Here is a 22203-nt window from a genome sequence, read left to right on the forward strand (position 1 = left end):
TTGGAGAGGCTGAATGTAGCAAAAGGGAGAACCATACTTCTCATTATGTGGTTTGGGAGCCACTTATAACCTGTTTTCCCTCTGCCTTTGGCTCCCAAGTGCCTTATTGCTCGATTTTCCAGAACACAAAGTCTGATATTGACCACATTTAAATTCAATGTATTCCTTCTCCCTTTCTACACTTTCTTCAGGAAACAGTCCTCAACAGCACTAGATGTGTACCTATACCTCAGGCACTGTAGCAGTTGAAGAAGACAGTTCACCATCAGCTTCTCAAAGTCAACTAGGGATGGGCAATAAATGCTGGCCTGGCCAGCGAAGCCCACATCCTGTAATTTTTTTAAAAAATTAGGATTTGGAAAACAAATCACATTTGACTTAAACCATTAACTCTGTTTATCACTCCATAGGAGCACAGTGGCACAGTGGTTAGTGCTGCTGCCTCACAGCACCAACAACCCAGGTTTGATTCTCGACTTGGGTCATTGTCTGTGTGAAGTCTGCATTATTTCCCTGTGTCTGTGTAGATTTCCTCCGGTTGCACTAGTTTTCTCCCATAGTCTGAAAGACGTGCTGGTTAGATGCATCAACCATGCTAAAATTCTCCCTCACTGTACCCGAACAGGTGCCGGCGTGTGGCAAGTAGGGGATTTTCACAGTAACTTCATTGCAGTGTTAATGTAAGCTTACTTATGACAATAATTTTAAAAACCAAATACAGATGCTGCCAGACTTGTTGAATTTTTCCAGCTCTTTTTTCAAACATTATTTGGAGGCAGGTCTTGATATTCCATTCTTTGTAAAGAAAGTGAAAAGGTCCAGTTCCCCCTTGTGTTGTGCCCCATATTAATAGTGACACTGGAGAAAGTACAAAATAAATTCTACAAAGATGATACCAAAACTTTATCTGAACATTTACTTCATCCATCACCAGCACACTGTGTCTGCACCTATAAGATGTACTGCAGCAACAGGCCAGGGATTTTGCAAAAACACATTTCCCATTCGAGGGAAAAATAGAAAAGATGAAGAGGGATAGCACCATAGACTAGGCCAAATGGCCTGTGTGTAGGATCTATAATCATGCAATTCTTTCTATCTCATATGTTTATAGTTCCAATTTTCCTCTAACAGTCTTCACATTAGGAAAAACCCTAGACTGATGTGACAGAAATCAGGAGTCCACCATGCTGAAAGTCCCGTGTGTGCACTCATTACTCATCCTGTGCTGTGAAAGATGTTTCTTGACTGTAACTGTATTCATGTTGTGGCCCTTCCTGAGTAAGTAGTGGGTTAGTACTATTTAATTTATCAGCAACATAATATCATAAAAAAAACTCTCCAATAGAACACAAGGGGGGGTCAGAAATTGTTCCTTTCAATTCTTGCAGCTGGGGTTTTAACTTCTAGTTATGTAGTTCAGAAATGATTTGATTGGCAGCCCTGCAGCCAAGTCATCAAATTCTGATTGTCCACCCCCCACTATCTGATCTGTAGCTTGGAGATGTTGAAGACAATCTGATGCCACCACTGTAATTCTAGTCTCTCTGGCTAACTTTATTTTTGTTCAATGCTAGCCAACATTTATTGCCCATCCCTAACTGAGAATCAACCACATTGTTGTGGGTCTGGAATCACATGTAGGCCAGACCAGTTAAGGATGGCAGATTTCATTCCCCAAAGGACATTAGTGAACCAGATGGATTTTTCCAACAATCGGCAATGGTTTCACAGTCATCAGTAGATTCTTAGTTCCAGATATTTTTTATTAAATTCAAATTCAACCATTTGACTTGAACCTGTGTCCCCAGCACATTAGCTGAGTTTCTGGATTAATAGTCTAGCGATAATCCTACATAGAAGATAGAATAGTACAGCATAGTACTTCGGCCCTCGATGTTGTGCTGAGCTTTGTCCAAAACCAAGATCAAGCTATCCCACTCCCTATCATTCTGGTGTGCTCCATGTGCCTATCCAATAACTGCCTGAAAGTTCCTAAAGTGTCCAACTCCACTACCACAGCAGGCAGTCCATTCCACACCCCAGCCACTCTCCCTACCTTGGACATCCCTCCTATATCTCCCACCATGAACCTTATAGTTATGGCCCCTAGTGACAGCTACGTTCACCCGAGGAAATAGTCTCTGAACGTCTATCTATCCCCCTCATCATCTTATAAACCTCTATTAAGTCGCCTCTCATCCTCCTCTGGTCTAAAGAGAAAAGCTTACTAGGCCATCACCTCCCCCGTACAGTACAGGTTCAGCAATGGGACCTTCTGATAGGTGTCAATCATCTTGAGTCTGTGTGTTGCAGTTAACCACAAAACCACTTGAGTGTTGTTGAGAGAGCACTTTTTTTAACTAAAATACAGTACTCAACTGAATTAAAGTCCGCGGACAGAAAGAGAGTAATGTACTCAAAAATTGTTCTCTTTTACTCAGTAACAATGCTCTAGTAAACATCTAAAGGTCTAATCATAGCTAGAACTTAGACTCCCCTCCCCAAAGTATAAGAACTTGTTTGAATTGTTCATTGCTGAAAAAAAATTTGCACTTCTTAAAATCCAGAGTATAAGTTGTTTGGAGTTTTAACGCCCATAAACATTATCACAATGCCCTAGTTGACTTGTTTTTCAGTGTATTTTTTCAGTTTACTTTTCCATGTGATTTGTTTGTATACAGGAATTATCTAGAATTAAGAATTTACTGATCACCATGAGACCATTGTAGATTGTCGGAAAAACCCATCTGGTTCACTAATATCCTTTAGGGAAAGAAATCTGCTGTCCTTACCTGGTCTGGCCTACACGTGAAGCCAAAGCCACAGTGGTTGACTCTCAACTACCCTTTGAAATGGCCTAGCGAGCCATTCAGCTTTTCAAGAAGGCACCTCCTTCTCAAGCACAACTAGGAATGGGCAATAAATGGGTCAGTCAGCATTGCCCAAATTCCATGAATTAATTTAAAAAAATACAGGATGTTTTGATTTTATAACTCTCTGTGCTGTAATGTTGTCTACTTTTGATGCACTCACCTTTAAATATTGGGCATATCCTCTTCCAAACTGGAATGGCACCTGTCCTCTGGTATTGTCCCAAGGCTAGTTCCATGTAGAATAGGGGAATTCCCCCAAACATTGCCATTAAGGCGTAGGGAATGAGAAAAGCACCTGAAATTGACAAGAAAAATCAGATCTCTGAAAACAATATGAGAAATTACTAGAGTATTAATTTATAAAGCTCAAGATCCAATGTTCCCAATATTCCTCTAGCCCAATGTACAATGGTAATTGCCCATTTTCTAAAATATTCCTATTCGTGCACTGATAGCTATCTCAGTATATGACTGATAGCTAGCCAAGTGTACGATGGCATCTATTCAAATATGCAGTGGTTAATATACCAATGTGTAATAACTAGTCTGCTGTGCTGTGCTGACTACCCAGTGTACAATGACAGGCACTCCAATATAAAATGACCAGTGCTCCAATATACAAAGACAAACACCCCAATGCACAATGACAACTAGACCAATGCACAGTTACAATCACCTTGGATCCAATCATCCATCCTCCAAGAACCATTGCTAATTGTAAATAGCAAGTGCCCAGTGTGCAAACATTATTCTATATATTCGACTTTTCAGTATATTGTTCAAATTAATGTTATGATGAGAAAATAAATTGTCAGAAGAATGATTGAGCTTGACAGTGTAACAAAGCTTGATTGATAGAATCCTGTTTCTGGTACTTGTGTTTATTTTTCACAAACACATACACACCACAATTTGCTTTAATTTTACCAATGTTTGGTTAGGGAACAAATATATAGTAATTCGTTGCTGCCATATCAAGTGATTATTTCCTCCACAAAGGCTCTAATCAATCATTAAAAGCTGGTTAAAAGTTCCAAAGGATAATGGTCAAAGACATTTAGATTTAGGAGATGTTTTAAAACAGATGCTTAAAATTTTATGGATTTTTAAAAATCTTAAAAATAATTGTAAATAAAAGAATCCTGATACTGAAATGTCCTCATTCAAATTGTGTGAAAGGCAAACTGTTCCTGTCTGGGATTTCCAGACTTATAATGAAGTTTGAGAAATGATTGAGCCCAGAGTTTGAAGTCTGTGATGAAAAGACAATGCTCACTGCTGGCATCAGGAAAAGTTTCCCACAAAGACTTAAAGGGTATGGAGCGTCAATTTCTTTGCACAAGACATTCATTACTCTGCCATCTGTAGGGAGTCTGTGAGACTCTAACCTGGTGTTGTGAGACCTGTTAGACTTTAACCTGGTGTTGTGAGACTTCTTTCTGAATCTGTGACATCCAGCAAAACAAAATAATCAAACGGATAAAAGCAAATACTGGAGATGCTGGAATCTGAAACAAAAACAGAAAATGCTGGAAAACCTCAGTCAGTCTAACAGCATCTGTGGAGGGAGAATAGGGCTAACATTTCGAGTCTGGATGACCTTTCATCAGAATTATCAAGCAAACTGCACCGAATCAGATTGAAGAATTCTCACAGACCAAGAAGTAAAATGCACAGATTTTAATTCAATTTTTAATCATTTTGCAAAGAGTGAAATAGAGATTGGGATAAATACTTGGCGTTAGATAGAAACTGAAATATCATAAACAAACCTTAAAATTTGAAAAATAAGTTAACATTTATTATTTAAAAGAATCCTGTAATTGTTAATATGGCATAGAAGTAAGAGCATTCCACATTTACAAAATCAGTTTTTTAGGGACATAGAGATCATTTGATTTTTAGATTTGATTTGGTTTACTATTGTCACAGTGAAAAAGTATTGTTTTTTGCATGCTATACCGACAAAGCATACCGTTCATAGAGAAGAAAAGGAGAGAGTGCAGAATGTAGTGTTACAGTCATAGCTAGGGTGTAGAGAAAGATCAATTTAATGCAAGGTAAGTCCATTCAAGGGTCTGAAGACAGCAGGGAAGAAGCTGTTCTTGAATTGGTTGGTACGTGACCTCAGACTTTTGTACCTTTTTGTGTCATAGAGTCATACAGTGTAGAAATGGCCCTTTGACCCATCAAGTCTGCACCAACAGTAACGACCATTAAAATCATGCTAATCCTATATACCAGCACTTGTCCCATTTCCTTGAATGCTATGATGTTTCAAGTGCTCATCCAAATACTTTTTAAAGATTGTAAGGTTCCCAGCCTCTGGCAGTGCATTCCAGATTCCCATCACCCTCTGAGTGAAAATGTTTTTTTCTGAAAACTTCTCTGAATCTCCTGCCCCTTACCCTCAAACTGTGCCCCCTTGTGATTCTCCTCTCAATCAAGGGGAACAGCTGCTTCCTATTCATCTTGGTTGTTGAGCCATAATCATTACTGCTAAAAGCTCAGGTATGCTTCATTTAACAAAACTTAACCATTTCAATGGATTTTACAGGAATGTGTACCCAGTAGACTTTCACATTAATCATTGATTCTCTGTCGATTGCATCTGCAAAGATCGGCACAGCAATCAGAAGCAGGATACCGCTGATAACAACTTCTAGGAGTTTTATACTGTAATGACCAAGAGTGCTGACCACCATGATTCCTGGATCAATGATAAGCATCATTGTTGGAATCTTTATAAGGGATATGGATTCATGAGGAAGATGGACAGTTGGTGCACAAATAAGAGATTAATGTATAGGGCACTGGTGAGGCCGCAGCTGGAGTACTGTGTGCAGTTTTGGTCGCCGCACTTACGCAAGGATATTTTGGCCTTGGAGGGAGTGCAGAGGAGGTTTACTAGGCTGATACCAGAGTTGAGGGGTTGAACTATGAGGAGAGGCTGAATAAACTAGGCTTGTACTCGTTAGAGTTTAGAAGAATGAGGGGAGATCTCATTGAGACATATAAGATGATGAATGGGATGGATAGGATAGAGGTGGAGAAGCTCTTCGCGCTCAGAAAGGACAGTAGGACTAGAGGGCACAGCCTCAAGATAAAGGGGGGGGGGGGCGGTTTAGAACGGAGTTGAGGAGGAAGTTCTTCACTCAAAGGGTGGTGAATCTCTGGAATTCTCTGCCCGTTGAAGTGGTGGAGGCTGCCTTGCTAAATATTTTTAAGACGCAGGTTGATAGGTTTTTGATAGGGAAGGGGATTAAGGGTTATGGGGAGAGGGTGGGAATGTGGAACTGAGACACGACAGATCAGCCATGATCTTATTGAATGGCGGGGCAGGCTCGAGGGGCTAGATGGCCTACTCCTGCTCCTATTTCTTATGTTCTTATGTCCATTTTCAGTAACATATATATTTACATTTAGTAGTAATGATGGAGAGAGGGAAATTATCAATTACTATACCGCAGGACATGTCCTCTGAAAGCAAGTTACATTTATAAGTTACCACCAAAAAAAGTTCTCAAAATACCACATTCAGTATTTGAACATTTTTCTTGCAGACTTTTTCTTTCCATGTGACCAACAGTTAAAATGATTATAAATACTGTTCTAATCACTTCCAACATTCAACCCTTGCTCCTTTGAGGTCACATATAAAACCAGCTTGGTCCCTGGCACTCTCTTTATGTAGGTAGTCCCTTAGGATCAAGGATGACTTTCTCCTATTTTGGTTCGATGAGTCCTGAGATGGCTTATAAGTTCAATATGCCAGCCTGCAGAATTGGCCACATGTGGGGCAGGAGGTATTTAAAGGGTTGTTTGGCTGGGTTGTTGGTGGTTTATCGGGCAATAATGATTCCCAGACTTCTATATACTTTGGAGACTTGGATATCATATAATAAGCCTCTCAAAGCACTGAAGAAGTGTCACCAGTGCTGCCTTCTCAAGATTCTCAAAATATGGTGGCAAGAAAAATGGTTCAACAGCAACATCCTCTCCCAAGCTCAGTGCAGAGTTGCTAATCAATCAAAGCCATTTTTCACAGTTACTTTGTTGCAGTGTTAATGTAAGCCTAGTTGTGACATTAATGAATAAACCTCAAACTTTTCCCCTGGGTGGGATATATCTTTCCTATGCCTCACATCAAACTCCAGAAGAAAATGTTCTATCAGAGCTCAGTGGCAGTGGGAGACTCCTAGGAGGGCAGTGGAAATGACTTAGGAATGTCCTCAAAGCATCCCCAAAGAAGTCAACCATACTCGCCACTCATTGGGAGATTTTGGTTTTGACTGACTAAAATAGAGAGTGTCACCAAACATATCTGGAGACTTCATAGGGCGTATGCAGAGGTGAAGTCAAGATGCCCAAAGGAGGGCAGAGGTTCATGGGGAATATTACCTAGAAAACATGGGAAGCAGTTCCAACTGGTGGTTATGGGAAGATAGAATTCAGACAAGGAGGGATTACATGCCCAGTGATGCCATGCATCACATCACACTGGCGAATCCATTGGGGTTGGCTTATATTTAGTAATGTCAACATGGTGGCACCAGGTTGTTGGTGACTTATGCATGTGCATAAAGTGGAAGATGTGAGATCTGTTGTAATTGTCAACTCCATCATTCAAAACATGCTGCAAAGCCCAAAGCCAGAGGTGGGCATTGACAACCCAAAAATGACCCTTTTCAATGAAATCTTCTCTCAGAACTGATTCTTGCCCAGATAAAGTTCATGGAGATGAGGTGGACCATGTGATGCTGCTACAATTTAAACAGAGATTGATAACCTGGGTCATCCCATCTCCTAGGTTTAACTATCCTGATTGTTCCAGATGTGTTTTAATGCCATGTAACCGACGCAAACGTGTTATTTTAGCTGTAATGAATCAAACAGCCACAGAATTGGTGATTCCCATTTCCTGTCAGCGGATCAGGAATAGGCACTTGGTAATCTATAACAATGCATTGAGTCTAGCATTGCACTTACTTCCAACTATCCATTTATCAATCTGTGTGGTTTATTGTCTATCTTCCCAGCCACCCATGTGTGTCCATCTGAACGATGTGTCCATCCCTTAGGCGCCTATTCCTCCATGAAATACTGAATTTCTGGTATTCTCTACTTCCCAACACAACTTTATTTATTTATTTGTTTCATTTTTATTCCATGTTTTAAGTTACAAAGCCAACTGGGCAGACCCGAATCCAAAAACCAATTCAAGTTGAATCCAATTTACGGTCTCCATCCACAAGAGAGGCAGACAAGGTCCAAGCTGACGAGAAAAGGCACTGCACCCATCTTGGGGTTTGATCTGATTCTTGACTGAGCCAAGAGGCTGAATGGTGCACCTCTGCCAGGTCAATACTACTACCTTTACCTTGCACCGGCTGGGCATGTGTTGATGGGAGAGTTAATCGAGGTAACATCGCTCCCTAATATTGTGGAGTCCACACATATATGCATAGATGGGATTCTCCGGCCGCGCTCGTCCCAAAACTGGAGAATCCCGTCCGAGGTCAATGGATATTTGCGTAGTCCCCGCGCCTTCTGCCCGCTACAATTCCCGTGGCAGGCGGGAAGAGTGGATTCCCCGTGGCCTCAATCGGATTGGAAGGAGAACCGCTCACTGATCTTGTAACTCTTTCCGCCTCACTCTGCAGCAGGCAGCATTAAACCAACAGTACCACACAAATCTTACCAAATTCTTAACGACATCCAGTACTAAAGTAAATGAACCCCGAACTGCACAGATAGAGGAATGAGTCGTGGGAAATGGAAAGTGACCAGTGAGGATGCTCGTGTTTGAGTTAAACACTACAACACCAAGACTAATCTCAATTCCACTGAAAGTACTTTAAGGACTTTGTGATACCTCAGCTTCACCCTTTGCATCCTGTGAACAGAAGGTTAATTTGTACAAATCTAAACCAAAGGATTTATTTTATAAATAGTGATTGGTAACACTTTAAAATATTCGGGACATTTTGAGCATAGTTCATTTCAGCATGTTTTAATAATATTTTGTAAATATTAAAACGGCTGTAAGGAAAATAGAAAAATTAGTTACAAGAATCAACAAGAAAAATGATTTTTTCTCGAGATTTCTCAAAATTTACAAAAAAGATGATTTTAAATGGTTCAAAAACACATTTCATTCTAATAAATCTAATCAATTGATGAATTACTTTGTCGGTTTAGGAATTTGGATATATTAACGCAGAGATCCCTGCAATACGCTTGTAGAGAACTTTGGGCATATATTAGGCATAAGCTTACCGCCACCGTTCTGGTAACAGACATAAGGGAACCGCCAGACATTGCCCAAGTCCACTGCGAACCCAATGACTGACAGTAGGAAATCCATTTTCTTGCCCCACTTGTCCCTCTGGTCCGGGCTCCGAAACGGCGTGGCTTGGGCTTGGTAGTCGGGACAGGGGCAATCCTTATCACCGACAGCCACGCAATCCCTGACCTTCTTGGCTGGCATGAGGAGTCCGTTCTCTGCCGGGCAAGTCTCGGGTGACTGGGAGCGACCGTTGGCTGAAGGAGTCCCCAGCAGAGTGCAGTTTCTTGGCTTGGTGCAATCCAATGTACTGCTTTCCATATGAACCTCTGGAGTCTCTGTCCACTGAGGTGCCGAGTGTAAAACGCTGTGTTCAAATCTGGACCACGTACACTGTGTCCCCTCCTTTGGGGTGGGGTGGGGGCTTTTCCAGAAACACTCCAAACGCATCAATTTCCAACTCCAACTCCCTGGGGGGGAATGCAAGATCCACCCCAGCTCTTGCCGCCGTCCCCTTCATCAGTAATTAAAACTGCAACAAAAGAGACAAGTAAAAATACAGCTTGTTGCAAAACATATTTAACAGGTTTCCATGACGATGTGACGTCAATCATTTAAAGCTTCCAACATCACAGGAACACCTGGAAGAACTCTAAACAGAATGATGTATGGATAAGCTACCCACCTAAACAAATAAACAAACAAAAAGTTGTAATTTATAAAAAGAGAATCGCTTTCGCACGGCATCACTTCTAAACATTCACATCAGCGGGTCATTGCAGGAGATAAAGGTCACCCTGATTGTGGCATGAGGTTTAATTAGATTCTGATAGAGGGGAGACAGGTAATAAGAACACGTGGTCCTGTCTTTATCTGGGAGCGAAACCATAGCAACTTGAGACTGATACTGCAGTCAAGAGCAGATAACCTTGCTTCACTTTGCAAAAACCTTGCGCACCATTTAGTGAGAATTTTTACACTCACTTTATAGGCACTTTTTGTTGAGATGTCATCCTGTTTTTTTTTCATGTTTTCCCCCCACAAACTTAGAATGCAATTTTATAAAAGCGCACAGAGCTGCAACGTGTGTTGCGGTTATAAATAAATAAAATCGCGCATTATAAACGACTGCACTCCAAAAGTGCTTCACTGGCTGTACAGCTTCGAGGTATCCCATTATCATGAAAGGCGCTATATAAATGCTGTTCTTTTCCGGATAGAAGTTGTGCACAATGATCACTCGCAGATTAGTAGAAATATTTCTTTATATTTATGACACTAAGCATCTTTCTCGTCAACCTATATAAGAACAGCTTTAAACATACAGAACCAATGTTAAATGTTTATATTACAATATCTTCTAACTTCAAGGGTAGAATACATAATAACATAAATGTAAAATTAAATACCTTTGATGGCGTGAATGTATCGAGGGTCTGTCTCCCTTGAACTTATGGCGGGTTGGGAAGTCTGAATATATCTGGAGGACTGACTGGTGCCTAATGATCTCTTTTCAAACTACATGCTCTATATTCGATTTTTTTAAGTTTAAACGGTCATTTAAGATGAAATTATAAAACCAGTGATGTTAACAATTGGAGATCAAATCAAAGGGATAAAGAAGCCGGTAGGTAACAGAGACCAGTAGATATTGGAGACAGAAAGGCTGACGGAAAGAACATGGACAGGAGCATAGACTGAAGGAGATTCAATAAATTAATAGGTGAATTTATCAATATTTAAACACTGTGTTGCAGACATGGAAAGTATATTGTAAATATCAAAAGTGTAGCAATTGTACCTCAGAATGGAATATGACAAATTGAACTCTATTGCATTTTCTGTAATATTCAGTTTGAAATGTTTCCTAATGTGTTCCTACAAATCTTATGGATAAAGTATGTTTTTGAGAAAAAACATACTTTATCCATCGTTTTCTACTAAGAATAGTAGAAAACGAAATTTTGCTTTGGCTATTGTGGGAGTAAGTGGGACACGCATGAAACATAGAATCATGGAATGGTCACAGCAGAGAAAGTGGCCATTCGGCCCGTCATATCCGTGCCAGTTCTCTGCAGGACCAACTCAGCTCGTCTCAGTCCCCCGCCCTGTCCCAGTAGCCCTGCATTATTTGCCCATTTTCAATAATCTCAACATTAAAGCACACACACACACACACACACACACACCGAGGAATATGTTCAATAAACCATTCCAGGGAAAACCCCACCGTTTAAAATAAACGCAATCTCCAAATTCTTGTCGCAATCCGCACCAGATCAAACACATGATATCCCTCAATACAATGTATAAATTGAAACAGCGTATGTAAGTTAAGCGCATATTAGTTGAAGGATTAACTGAACACATTTCTGGAATATCGCATTATATTGAAAACAGAAACGCCAATATAACTGGAATGAAGAGGCCTGTGGCAAATGGAATACATTGGACCAATATATGCCATTAAATAATTATTTGGACATTTGGGAACTGCAACAGTCTCATTCTGCCACCCCACCCCCACCCCCCATCCCTATCACCGAGAATGTCCCACACCATCTCAGTGTCAGTCATGCTTTGTTGAATGATTTGGTAGCTGCCCCCCACACCCCTCCCTTCACAAGGTAAACCGGGATGGGTGAGATCATTGGACCCTCTCTCTCATTCATTCCTCCCAAACACCTCCCAGTGTTGCTGCGGGATTCCGGCCGGGAGCAGTGGCCAGGTCAGCTGGCTGTTTGCAGCAAGCTGGGCAGAGGTTTCGGTCTCTTGTTCCCGTTTGGTTCGCGGTAACGAATCCGAGACGGAGTGGTTTCCAGCTGAAGGGAATGTGAATCGCGTTTCACACCAGGAGATCCCACTCCAAACCCCGGGAAAATGTGCGGAATCAGAATCCAATCACTTAGTGGCTTTAGCAACTGGACTTGGGGATTCGATTTAAAATATAAACCTCTTCCTGGTAAAAAATACTTCGCAAATGGAACAGCATCTGAAAGAGAAAAATACAGACTAACATTTAGGGGCTGACCCTTGGTTGAAGTCACAACGAAACATCTACACTTGAAACTGTATTTTCCCGAGATATTCACATGTTGTGTTATCACTTTTTTCAGATATTTGCTATGATGGGCTTTCCGCTTTAGATTTTCAGGCGTTCTGATAAATTTTGGATTCCCAACGCTCCCCCTTTTAATTTTCTAGCCTTTCACTGATCTGCCCATCAACAAAGGAGTCATTCTTTGATCTGATCATTAATTCGTTCAGTCACTGCGGGACAATATCTGTCTGAGTGTAAAAGCAAATCACAAATAATTGTTCAATTAACTGAGAAATCACAGCGAGGATTAAAACGAAAGAAGTGAATTTAGCCGCCGGAGCTGGTGAAGGTTGGAATTAATCAGCTTACATGTATTTGTTTTCGTATAGACTCATTCCTTATTACCGTTAACATATTCTCAAAGATCCCCCTCCGCTGGAAAAGAAAAAGACTAACAGAGTTACAATCCTTCTTTCTAGACCCGGATTTTGCTTCTTCGCTGTTGAGTTAGAGATTTACAGCGTGAAAACAGGCCCTTCGGCCCAAATTGTCCATGCCGCCTTTTTTTTAAACCACTAAACTAGTCCCAATTGCCCTCACTTGGCCCATGACCCTCTATACCTATCTTACCCATGTAACTGTCTAAATGCTTTTTAAAAGGCAAGATTGTACCCGCCTCTACTACCACCTCTGGCAGCTTGTCCCAGGCTGCAACTTAGTTTCACACGCTCAAGTTTAACACAACTAAATTATTTTGGCTTCAGCCTGTATGTACAAAACTTGAAACATAAACTTTCTTAACCCCGAAATGCCATTTTCTAAAAGTGTTTTGGAAATACATTTTCAACATTCGTGGGCGTGACAGCAACTCTGCGAGCGATGTGAAGTGTTCCTGGCACCGAACAAAAATATCCAGCAGAAAGTTCCTCATTACTCATTTCACTTTACAACACTCACACTCGCCTTCACCGAATCATTACCTTTTTTTCAGAGGCCAGAGTGAATGTAACTCCAATTGTTTCCCATCCTGAGGCTTGTTACCAGCACCGAAATCCCAGCTCCTTCTGTTAACTTTTCCAATTTAAAAGAAAGGGCCCCGTGAAGGATTTAAACATATTACGTTCAGTCTTACACTGGATCAAGTAAGCGAATACCTCCCTCTTAGATTGTGTAACCTGCCCCACATGAAAATGGAACATTGTTTGAATATGACGGGTGGAAAACTCCGGGAGAGTCACTATTCGCCATTAGTAAATTCCAGGCAAATGGCAAATGATAAGAGGGGAATGAGTTGGGGGTGGGTGGGTGGGGTGGGGGTGCTGGGTTGGGAAGGGGAGGGTGCTGAGGGAGTGGTTGAGGGATGCTGATGTGGGTGGGTGGGGGGGGCTGCTGGGGAGGGGACTTAGGGAGGGGAGGTTGCTCTGGTGGGGGTTGATGGTAGGGGTATGTGCTGGGGTGGGTAAGGGTGGATGATGGGGTCGGAAAAAGTACTGGGTGTAGGAGGTGGGGGGTGGTGGAGTAGAGGGCATGCTGAGGTGGGGAAGGTTTGGATTCGGGTGCTTTGGGAGGAGAGGGAGCTGGGTATTGAGGGAGGGTACTCTTGTGGGGGTTGGGGAGGATGATGGGGATGGGAGTTGGGGAGGGGGGTTGCTCTGGTGGGGGTTCGTGGTAGTGGTATGTGCTAGGAGTGGGTAAGGGTGGATGATGGGGTCAGACAGAGTATTGGGTGTAGGGGCTGGGGTGGTGAAGGAGAGGGCAGGAAGCATGCTGAGATGGAGAGGGGAGGGTTTGGATTAGGGTGTTGTAGGAGGGGAGGGTGCTGGGTTTTGAGGGAGGGTACTCTTGTGGGGGTTGGGGAGGGTGCTGGGGTGGGAATTAGGAGAGGGGAGGGGGCGAGGGATTGGGGGAATGGGAGGGTGCTAGAATGGGGGTTTTGGGGAAGAGTTAAAATTGTTTCATTTGGTGGAGATTTCCAGAACCAGGGACATAGATTCAAGATAAGTGGCAGTAGATATAGAGGGGACAACTTTTTTACACAACGGGTGTCTGGAATTCACTGCCCGATTGGTGGCAGAGGCAGAGACTCTAGATTCTTTGAAAATGTAACTGGATCTGCACCCTAAATGCTGTAAGCCACAAGGCCTATGGGTTGGGTGAAATATAGAAAATAGGTGCTGGAGTAGGCCATTCAGCCCTTTGAGCCTGCACCGCCATTCAGTATGATCATGGCTGATCGTACACTTTCAGTATCCCACCCCCACTTTCTCTCCATACTCCTTGATCCCTTTAGCCACAAAGACCATGTCCAGCTGCGTCTTGAACATCTCTAACAAACTGCCTTAACAGCTTTCTCTGTAGAGAATTCCACAGGTTCACAATTCTGAGTGATGTCATTCTTCCTTATCTCAGTCCTGAATGGCTTACCCTTTATTCTTAAACTGTGTTCCCTAGTTCTGGACTTCCTCAATATTGAATGTTCTTCCCGCATCTAGCCTGTTCAGTCCCATATGTTTCTATGAGATCCCCTCTCATTAAATTCCAGTGAGAGTGCAGGAAGGTAGGATTAGAAGGGGCACCTGAGTGTCGTCAGGCTGGCAGAGACAGGATGGACTGAATGGTCTCCTTCTGTGCTGCAACTGTTCTATGGTTCAATGGTCTGTGTGGATTTCCTTCGGGTGGTCCGGTTTTCTCCAACAGTCTAGAGATGTGTAGGTTTGGTGGATTGTCCATGGTAAATCACCCGTTAGTGTCAGGGGGGGCAAGCAGGGTAAAATATGTGGGGTTAAGAGATAGGCCAGGGTGAGTTTGTGGTCAATGTAGATTTGATGGACCAAATGGCCTCCTCCTGCACTGTAGGGATTCTATGATTTCATGTTTATGAACGTAATCAGTGAGTATTGGATCATGGAGGGGGCAGTCCAATGTTCCTATAAGCATGCTGTTCCTAAGAGGGTTCAGTGAATTATGTTAGGGACCTCTGGCTGATTCACCCCTTCCTCAACCCTTAGACAGCTAAGCCAATTGTTTTGCTCCTACCTTCATCCCAGATGGGATGAACTAACTACAAGTCAAGATCGAATCTGAGATCTTCTCATCTGAATGACTGAATATGAGGTAATGCATTTACTGCCTGATATTAGGGAAATTGTTTTCATGTTTAAGCATTTTATTATATAATTGTGGCAGTCAGGAAAGGCATTTGGAAATACTGCTATCTTTGTTAACTAGTGCCTATCCGTACATGACATGACATGATAAACAACAGCAATTTTTTGGAAGCTGAGTGATAATTAGTTCAGAAATAACACACAGGTATGAAAAACAAAAAAAACAGAATAGAGATAAATGAGAAACGTATTTTGTCACATCCAAGATCTGATGTGGAAATGCTGGCATTGGACTGGGGTGGGCGCTGTAAGAAGTCTCATAACATCAGGTTAAAGTCCAACAGGCTTATTTGGAGTCACAAGCTTTCGGAGCGCTGCTCCTTCATCAGGTGAAGGTACACCCAAACTCATCCACCCAGAAGGTAACTATAGTCCTTCAACCACAGAATCTGACATTTCCAAAGATTTTGTCTTCATTACAGCACCATACGTCCAGCAAATTAAAAAAACCTCATGAAATCAAGCTTAACTTTCCCTTTCCCTGATCTAACCTAATATTTTGTTTCATGCAATGTACTGTCTTATAAGGCCATGATGTGGAGATGCCAGTGTTGGACTGGGGTGGGCACAGTAAGAAGTCTCACAACACCAGGTTAAAGTCCAAAGGTTTGTTTGGAATCACAAGCTTTTGGAGCACTGCTCCTTCATCAGGTGAGTGGAGTCTTATCTTACGTGGAGCATTGTCCATTAATGCTCAATCAGCCATACAGTATAAGCCAACAGATGGCAGTGTGATATCACATGGTAATCATATTAGATATTTTCAAGAGAAACAACATGAGTTCAAAATTGAATTTTATTTCATTTTATTCCTCCTGTTTCCTTTTCCTATTGCCCTGCATCATGTACCAAGGCAGCTGTTTCTTGCTTTCCTGCAACATTGCTTTGCATGCGGCTTCTTTGTTGAATGAGATTGGATAATTTCTCTTTGTTCTTTAGAAATAGCCAGTATGCACGTGACTGAAGCACTCACCTCCTTTCAGATGCTCCTTAAAACCCAAGCTTTGGGTCACATATCCTCATACTCTCTTAAGTGGCATTGTGTTATATTTTATTCAATAATTGCACCTAAGGGGTGCCTTAGAACATTTCACACTGTTAAAGGTGCTATACAAATGCAAGTTATTGGACTGAAGAACCTTGAAAAGTGTGCTGTGTAAAGATCAATGTGCAAGTATATTTGCATGCAGAGTGATTTGATCATTATTTTGATAGAGACGTTAATAGATTTAAAATGTAAGAGTTAATGCTTTTGGAATTTGCAGTTGGGGCATTGGTGAGGTGGGGATATCCACAAGCAAGTCAGTGGATTAGCATTTGGTGGAGCACATTAACATGAGCTCATCAGCACGAAGGTCTGAAACAACTTAGGACCTTGTCCTATTCTGTCATGTCTTGGCAAAAACGCCTATTCCATATGTGATGTGGACGTGCCCACGCTGGACTGGGGTGGCACAGTAAGAAGTCTCATAACACGAGCTTGAAGTCCGACAGGTTTATTTGGGTTTCACAAGCTTTCGAAGTACTTCTCCTTCATCAAGTGAGTGGAGAGGTGTGCCATGTTTGTGGACGCACATCTCCACTCACCTGATGAAGGAGCAGTGCTCTTGAAGCTTGTGATACCAAAGAAACCTGTTGGAATTTAACCTGGTGTAGTGAGACTTCTTACGATTCCATATGTGTTGTTTAATGGGGTGTGATGTAAAACTAAAATTAAATAATTTAAAAACGGCGATATCGTTCCGTCTTAAACCTATCATTCGTCTGGTTGCGCACTTTAGAAGATGGGTGTTTCTCTCGATGGTCTCCACTTCAGGTGGAAAACTGAGTGAGGTGCAGATGAAGTGGTTCCTGGGTAGATCTGAATTCCACTTCACATTTTGACCCCTGTCGTTCATTCAATCAATCAGTATTTTGAGCCAAAATACTGAATATGAAAATACAAAATAGTGCCCTTGGAGGCTTTCATGAATTTCAAAAGGGATGAGAGCTGAAGCCCTTTTGAATGGTGGAAAGACCTTTCCGGAGAATCATTTGAGTCGTGATACAGAGTGGCAGCAATAGTCTTTGAACTTGATGTCTCAATGGTAGCCTCCATATATGGCAGGGGGCAGCACTCACCAGCTGGCAATGTCTCAATATTGATGCAAAATCACCCCTATTTGAGGCCGTAAGCAATCTAGTTGGCTGCCCAACATTCAGTTTTACACAGCATAAAGGCACTGGGAGAGCTAACAGGAAAGAGTTAAATGATAACTTACCCACATGTAGACACAGTAAGAGAATTAAACAATTTGATTTTCAAACATGTAAGCTGATATTCTAAATGTATTTCAAATATTTTACTGTGTCAATGCAAGTTACCGAAAGGCATGATAGGAAAGGTAAAAGTTTAGAGCCAAAAGCCTGGGAAGTCATTAGCCAGCAGAGCTCATGTCTGAAAGATTCTTAAGAGGGATCTTATTTTCACAGTAACTTCATTGCAATGTTAATGTAAGTCTACTTGTGACACTAATAATAAATAATAACTTTGCAACAATAATGAATAGTGCCAGTCACTGGCCGGACACAGAATAGCTATGCCCCTGGATGCAGGAACACACGTCTATTCGGTTAGGCAGTAAGCTGGTGGGAACTTCCACTTTGACCCTTACAGTGGCACTTACCATAACCAGGCAACAGGGAAGTAGCTTTAGCCAAGAAGGGAGTTAACATCCAGGTTTTATGGATGAATGAAGGCAGGTACAATGCAGTTGGCTGAGATACTTGACAGAAATTTGTATTGATATGTGTATGCTAAATTAAATTTATTTTAAAGTGATGAAGGGCAGGAAATCTGATAAAGAAAATGTATAAGTGTTCTATTTTTTGCTGATAATTTCAGAACTTGTCTGAAAGGTCCAGGTATCTGTGACCATCAAGATAACTTCTCCCATTGATCACTGGTTTTTAGTAAAGTTTTACGTTATGCACTGTGACATTAGTTTCCTGAGTTTAATTGCCACCTTGTTGAAAACCCCACTAACACTTCTATATATCGGTGTCACTTTGTCTACAACCAGCAGCCTACATGTTGATGCTGCAGAAGTGAGATTTTATTAAGTTGATTGCTGGGAACTGGCATGTAATTGGGTGGGGTTAGGATCAAAGAGAAAGAAACAAGCTCCGTTTCTGCTTGGGATCTTTAGAAAGAAGAAGCTCTTTCTTTAGCTGGAGATTGGAGACTGCCAGAAAAAAAAGTCTCTTTCTCTGAGGTCCTACTGTTTGGTTAGCACTTTCTCTGGAGACTGCTGTTTGGGAGTCAGAAGATTGGTGTCTTTCTGGATTAAAATGCTGGAAATCTAGCATCCATGTGAGCATATCTGTTTTTGTGCTAATGGATTCTGAAGAAGGTTTTATGTCTATGGGGATATTGCTTAAATTGGAACTATAGAGATGGCTGTTAAGAATTATTCCTTCTTAGCAGTTACCTTAACATGTTTAAGTATTTCAACTGGTAGAAGTTATGCTAATTCATTTTGTTATATCCCGTGTTCTTAAATAAAGTTTGTTTAATAAAAGCTTCATAGTGTGTTAATAGAATCACACCTGGAGTGAAACACCAAATGGTTACACTAATACTAAAATCAAATAAAGTTGGGGTCTAGGCTAACTTTGTATATACTTTGGCATTTCTCATTTGGCCTCTAACAGCACAAACACTCTGTAACCACCAAAAATCGACAATAAAAGATTGAGTGGTGGAGCTGAAATTCCACGGAGTTTCTCCTGATTTCTCAATTCCATACTTCTGTGGGGACTCTGACTCTCTTCCACTGAAGTTACCCTGAAATCACATGAATAATAAAATCTTCATGGAATTTCTAAATCAAAAAGATTTGGAGGAATTAAAATGGAAAGAGATAGGGAGTTGGACAAGATGCTTGGAATGAATGGGTTATTGCTGCATACGTGCAAATATAAATTGTACACACAAACATGCAAGCATGCCTAATTATGTACGAGCAGACAGTATTCACAGATACAAACTTTCTTGTACAAGTGGGCCCTAACAGATTGTGCTAAGAAAAGGTACAACAAAGGTTTAGTGAGAGAGTCCTTTTTTTTAAAAAGTGTTATATAACTTCCATTTCTGAGTGAAAAGCATTCCACTGCAATGCTGAATGGCCAACACAACTCTCTATGTCATTCCAGATTAAATATCAATGTTCCAACAGTCCACAGACGATGACAGGTTGGAGCCTGGGGCTAGCCTGGGGCTAGCTTGCTGTCAGAAGACCAACAATCAGAAGACTATGTGAAATTGGCCAAATTGTAAACGTGAAGTTTAGAATTCTGAACCACATCTGCTACAATGCAGTGCCAGTCAACCATGGAGCCCACAAGCAGCTCTTTCCCAATGCATTCAACCACACTGGATTCATGCAGCAACTGTCAAATCAGTGAAAGGTATATTCCTCAAGTTAAAACTCTGATACTGGCACTACACGTGGAAGCACACTAGTTGTACTTATTTCTTGAATGAACTTATTTGAAGTCAAAAAGCTCAGAATTTTATTTGAGTTTTTTGTTTGTGTTTTTTTCCTCCGTATCTATCATTTTCCTCATTTTTTTGTCCTTACAAATTTCAAGGAAGCAATTTTTCCAGCCTTGCCACATCTGGTATGGATCACTCGGTTTTCTTGCCGAGAAATTCACAGCCCAAATCTCTTTTCTCTTCCTGATCTCTTCACTCTTGCCATACTATGTTGCCTGGCTTTGTGCCAGAAGACTTGCATTTATATAGCACCTTTCATAACCTCAGGATGGTCCAAAGAAGTTTTCAGTTAATGAAGTATCTAATTTTTTGAAGTGTAATCGCAAATAGACTTCCTGACAAAGGAGTGGCAAGTTGGCACAGTTGCTAGCGTTGCTGCTTCACAGCACCAGGGACCCAGTTCGATTCCCGGTTTGGGTCACTGTCAGTGTGGAGTTTGCATGTTCTCCCTGTCCACGTGGGTTTCCTCTGGGTGGGCTCCAGTTTCCTCCCATCCTGCAAGACATTCTGGTTAGTTGCATTGACCCGAACAGGCTCTGAACTGTGGCGACTAGGAGAATTTCATAGTAACTTTATTGCAGTGTCAATGTAAACTTGTGACTAATAAATTAACTTTGACCATAAAACCTAGGAGCAGCATTAGGCCACTTGGTCCATTGAGTCTGCTCTGCCATTCAATCATGGCTGATAGTTTGCTTATCCCCATTTTCCTGTCTTTTCTCCGTGACTCCTGATCCCCTTATTAATCAAGAACCTATTTATCTCTGTCTTAAAGACATTCAATGACCTGACCTCCACAGTCTTCTGCAGCAAAGAGTTCCACAGATTCACCACTGTCTAGCTGAAGAAATTCCTCCTCATCTGATGGCCTACTCCTGCTGCTATTTCTTATAAGAACATAAGAACATATGTTCTTATGTTCTTATCCCTTTAGCCTGAGATTGTGTCTTCTGGTTCTAGTTTTTCCTACCAGAGGAAACATCCTCTCCACATCCACTCTATCCAGGCCTCGTAATATTCAGTAAGTTTCAATAAGATCCCCCCTCATCCTTCTGAACTCCAACGAGTACAAACCCAGAGTCCTCAACCGTCCGTCATACGACAAGCTCTTCATTCCAGGTAACTTTAGGTGCGGCAGGCAGCCCACCCACCATTAAAATCGGAGAGGCAAAAATTGGGATCCATTTTCATGCTGAAGGAAAACTGAATTTTGGCTACACTCTGAATTTTCCTGTCCCGCTGTGCAATGCTCACTGCTGCCAGAATCAGAAAATTTCACTCTGTACCTTTTTTGCAGTCTATTTTGTTTTCTGCTCACAACTTGCATTCCCACCTAGTTTTATAATGCCAGCAAACCTAGATAAATTATTTGCTATATCTTCATCTAAGTCATGAATATAGATTGTGAATATCCCAGCACTGATCCTTAGATCATTCCACAAGTCACAGCCTGCCAACTTGCAATGACCCCATTTATCCCGACTCTCTTCTTTCTGCCCATTAACCAACCACTTGTCCATCTTAATATAGATCGTCTCCAATTCCCTGACTCCTTCCTTGTATATTAACTTTTTGTGTGGCATCTCATTGAATTCCTTTTGGAAATCCACATTGAGAAGATTACCAGGAAGCAAAAAACATACCAGAATGATGTTAATTGTACATCATTATTATTGTACATCAATAACAAAAGTCATTATCAGTTATGGTGCAGAATATTACTTTGTCTTTAGTAGCACTAAAATACATCAACATTGAGCCTTCAATCTGACTGTTAGGAAAAGGCAGAACCAGGATAATAAAACAATCTCAGTTTTAAGTCACTTTCATCCTGTCTTTTAGATAATAAAGAGTGGGAAACCTCCCCAAATTTATCATCTTCAAAACCATTGGGAATTTGTCATGTGGAGAGTGCGCCTGCCCATTGGCCTTAGTAATAATGCACATTTATGCACATCTAATTTTCTTTTCCATTTACTTCCTAAGCTGCTGATTTACTCTTATCCCTTTGTATTAGCCTACACTTCCCAAGGGCATTTAAAGTTAAACACGTAGAGCGGGACTGGGGTAACATGCAGACCAGACCTGAAGCATTTTGGTAGACTAGTTGAGTTTTGACAACTTTTGTAGTCCTTGTCTTGGAGTCGGCTTGAACTCACAATCACCCTTTGGACTACTCACCTCTCAAGCTTCTCCAAGGGATTGGCAGAAAGTTTTAAAGTTTATTTATTAGTATCACAAGTAGGCTTACATTTGGAGGTTAGAAGGATTGGCCATGCTAAATTCTCCCTCAGCAT

At 41.4% G+C, this 22203-nt stretch overlaps 1 protein-coding gene across 1 annotated transcript in view; it reads right to left on the minus strand.

Moving 5' to 3' along the window:
• Nucleotides 1-9458, minus strand: part of slc6a4b (solute carrier family 6 member 4b) — a 39811-nt gene extending 30353 nt beyond the window's left edge. The window contains exons 1-2 of the mRNA XM_080208671.1: nt 9156-9458; nt 3037-3171 (exon numbers count right to left, since the gene is read on the minus strand). Coding sequence (XP_080064797.1) covers nt 3037-3171; nt 9156-9366 — 346 coding nt within the window. The 5' untranslated portion in view covers nt 9367-9458. The remainder of the gene's footprint in view (nt 1-3036; nt 3172-9155) is intronic.
• Between the last annotated feature and the right edge of the window lie 12745 nt (nt 9459-22203).

This window comes from Carcharhinus amblyrhynchos, chromosome 20 (assembly GCF_965287045.1).
Source record: "Carcharhinus amblyrhynchos chromosome 20, sCarAmb.v2.hapA, whole genome shotgun sequence".
Lineage (NCBI taxonomy): Eukaryota > Metazoa > Chordata > Chondrichthyes > Carcharhiniformes > Carcharhinidae > Carcharhinus > Carcharhinus amblyrhynchos.